The 3,860-nt window shown below is 41.3% G+C and overlaps 1 protein-coding gene across 1 annotated transcript in view; it reads left to right on the top strand.

The window, feature by feature from the left end:
- The window catches only part of LOC103768880 (protocadherin-15-like), a gene marked incomplete at its 5' end in the record, with an annotated part of 190,564 nt that overhangs the window by 157,506 nt on the left and 29,198 nt on the right, over window positions 1–3,860 (top strand). The window contains 1 exon segment of the mRNA XM_008936046.1: window positions 1,853–2,029. Coding sequence (XP_008934294.1) covers window positions 1,853–2,029 — 177 coding nt within the window.

Genomic DNA, 3,860 nt, shown 5'->3' with positions numbered 1-3,860 from the left:
CCTACACAAACAGCTCTGGGCTGAGAGTATATATTCACTGCTAGGCTAGGACCTGGGCCTGACAGGCTGGGATTTTTCAAAATCTTACAGAAGAGCTTCTATTTTAAGGGCATGCTAAACTTGCACCAAAAAAAACAGATAAACTGGACAGATAAATGTGCATCAGTAGTCTTGACAAATTACGAGATGGTGATACTGCTTTGACAGCATTATCCATGACTTTGGAAATCTTGTGTCAGGAAAAAACAGCAGCAAAATGTAACCTCAGCAACTGCAAAAATTTTGGTTAAAACAAGTGACTTCTTAGTTATTGATGTCCTTTTCAGTGAGATTTGTTGTCCTTCACAGCGTGGTGCATCCTTGGTAAATCAGGCAGCATGTTCTTTCACCTTCCCTTGCTTTTGCCTCCTAACTCAGTTATTGCTTTTTGATTCGATATTCTAATCACATGAATTAGCCCAGAAAAATCTTGTATTTCCCCATAGTTTGGTTCTGATGGAGAGTTTAGACTTTCAACTCATCTTTCCTTCTTTGCCCTTGTATTCAGTATTGATAGTATTTGCTTATAGGCTTTTGTTTTAAAACTCTCTGTGGGCTTTAACTGAGCCCTCCTCAGTCCCAGCTTGGAAAGCTCAGCACACTGTTAGCAAATCTCCTGCTGTTCCCTCTGAGATGTGTTCTGTCCTTGCCCAACAGCCATGGTTAAAGCTCTTCTGATGATGGTGTCTGAACAGCTTTCCATTCTCCTGTCTACATCCATTCTTGCAAGGGGGGATCCCCACCATCTTGGCTGCCAGCCCCACCTATGGTCTTGATGGGAGTACCTGTTCTACCTGTTACATACTGGATTTGAAGGTCATCCAGCTGAGCTGGTTTTCAGTTGCTCACTGAGGTCCTTTCCCCATAAATTTGGTGCTTTTGTCACATTTTAAGACTTCTCCCATAAACAGTTCTGCATAGAAATCTGTACAAAACCAGGAGATTTTTGAATCTAGAACAAAGTCTTCCAGAAAAGTTCGGTAATAAAGAAAACTGGTCACATGTCAAGAATTGATAAATTGACTGGTAAATCTTCTCTAATAAATCAATCATCTTCTCTAATACGTTTTAATCCTCCAGAGTTGCATTTTTCTCATGTGTTGACATATTGTGACTTGTAGACATCTCTGCAGAGTGTGCAGCTTAGTGCTCAGGCAGCTTGTAACAAATCCTTCTTTTTGGAAAGAGAAGAGATTTGTTTTGGTTTGTCATTGTTACACCCTTGTTATCTCAGGCATATAGAACTTCTGCAGCTTATTTTCTTTTTTTCCTGTGGGAAGTGTGTCAGCTCAATATTCCAAATTACTTATGGCTGTAAAACTTACTCATGCCTTTTGGAGTAGCAGGTGTTCTGGCACCTGATATATTGGAGGGTCAGATGAAATATCCCACCAAAAAATGGTTGAAATGGTTGTTTCTGTGGGTGAAAATTTATTGTATGCACCTTGTGTAAGCCTGGAATTCAAGCGTTCTGAAATTGTATAAGCTTAATAAAAGGATGACAGGGGGTTTTTTTTGTGAAATATAGATGGTATTTCCCACGAGCCATTTAAACCTCAACTGATGTCATAAATACAAAGAGCTAGACTTAAGGACACTATTTCTGATGACCTCTTCTAATGCTACTAAGCTTTTCCCAGGAATTCAGCACTGAAAAGGTTATATTAGAGCAGAGATTTTTTTAAAAGTTCTCTGAAGGTTGCCATCCTTCTAAGCTTGTGGTTCGTGTCTATTACTATCTCATTTGGGCTGCCATATGTCTCAATCAGCATGAATAAATCACTGTGTCTTTCTGACTCCATCTCATCTTCAGGATTTTGGAACGCTACGTCCAAGATCAGATTCCCGGTGCGACGGTTGTGGTGGAATCCATCGGTGCGCGGAGGTTTGGGGATGGCTACTCTGAAGAGGACTACACCAAGTCCGACCTCATGGTCTACGCGATTGACCCCCAAACAAACAGAGCTATAATGAGGAACGAACTCTTTAAGTAAGTGTGTTGTTTGTTGCTCCTCCTATGTTTCTGTGGCCTGTTTTGAAGTTTGTTGGCCTGTCTCTGTTAGCAAGTGGTTCAACACAACAGGGATTGAAAAATCTGTTGAAGCAGCTGATAAATGGAATCATAGATGGTCCTGCTCTGGCAGGGGGGTTGGACTTGATGGTCTCTGGAGGTCCCTTCCAACCCCTAACAGTCTGTGATTCTGTGATTCATTGCTGCCCAGGTTCAGAAAATTTATATCACCTTGATGACAGCTGAAAGTTCTAACGCCCTTTTACTCTTCACTTTGGAAAGGTCTCTGCAAATCTGCTATCATTACTATGTGAAAACAAGCTAGTATTCATGTGTGGAGCTCTTTCAAGTCCATAAAAAGAATCTTTCTGATGCAGATTCTCTTCAAGGTTGAAAAATGTGTCCCTCTTCATTTTGGTTTGAAAGTCTTTTTAGGGATGTGTGTGTGTCCAGTGAAATACACAGAGTAGAAGAGAGTTAAGGTAGGTTAAAAAGCAATTTTTTCAAATGTGAAGGTTATTCACTTGCCTGCTCTGCAAATGTGTGGAGTATCAGCTTAGAAGCAACCTCATTAAAATGCTCTATGTGCATACTCAGCTTTTTTTTTTTTTTTTTTTTTTTTTTTTTTTCCCCTCCTTCCCTCTTTTCTCTCTTCAAAAGCTTTTAAATATTTAAATCAGCAAAATCCCAGGGAATGCTTTCCTGGCTTTAGGGTAGAGGTGAGTAAGTGTCAGCTTACTAAAGTAAGAAGAAAAATGAAGTGAGAGTTTTGTACTTTGACATCTGAAGTTAACAAGTTTTCACTAGCAAATGGGTGAACCTCAAGAGATTTGTCTCAATTCAGTCGCTTACCCAAATCAAAAAAGAAATTCCTCCTCTCACCATCTTTCCCAGAGTTTTGATCTTTGAAAGGGATGGCTCCATGTTCTTCCTGCCCCTCTCACAGGACAGAGGACAGGATGGTCCCTTCACAGGGAAGAGATTGCCAAGAGTCACAACTATCCCTCTGCCAGCCAGGAATCTGCTCTGGATCCTAGCAGAAAAGAGATCTGGAGAAGAAAGGATTATTTAATAAAATGGATATGATAGTACAAAGGTTAGAAAGTCAGAAAGAGATGGAGCCCCTGGCTTTAAAAATAATTAGCAGTAAGGAATATAAATTTAGCCAAGGTATTTCCCAAGTGTTCAAAAATTTCATGATATATAGAGAGAACTACCAACAGCAGAGGTTTAGCACATAAATTCTGCCAGTTGGGTTAAAATCACAACTTGCCAAATTACTTTGTTAGAACCTACCTGTGTTTTTTCTTAAATGTGCTCTTTGGGAACACTCTGCTGTGTTTCTGCTTCTAAAACGTATCAGAGGTCCCGACTTCAACAGTTTATGTTAAACCTGTCACTGTTTGAAAACCAGCAAAGGTCTTTTAAGGAATGTGGGTGTAAATTCCTCCCCAGAGTGGAGTGCTGCTGGGATACAGGCACATATCACCAGTGACTCCTTCTGGTTGGTGCTGGGGTCCCAAAGATGCTTGGCTTTACACACAAACAGCTGATGCCCACCAGCAGCTGAACAAAGTCACACTTGTGACCAGCTACAGAGCTGCTGAGAAGTGGGCTTCTGTGAACCTCATGGGCTTCAACAAGGCCAAGTACAAGGTCCTGCATCTGGGTTGGAGCAACCTCTGATATCAACATAGCCTGGAGGTTGAAAGGCTGGAGAGCAGCCCTGCAGAGAAGGACTTGAGGTGCTGGTGATGAAAAGCTGTTTGGGAGCCGGTACCGTGTGCTCGCAGCCCATAAGCCACTGGCA

Source organism: Merops nubicus, unplaced genomic scaffold (assembly GCF_000691845.1).
Source record: "Merops nubicus isolate BGI_N331 unplaced genomic scaffold, ASM69184v1 scaffold1360, whole genome shotgun sequence".
In the NCBI taxonomy this organism is placed as follows: domain Eukaryota; kingdom Metazoa; phylum Chordata; class Aves; order Coraciiformes; family Meropidae; genus Merops; species Merops nubicus.
The sequence above is the reverse complement of the archived record's forward strand: the minus strand, read 5'-3'. Positions and strand labels throughout refer to the sequence as shown.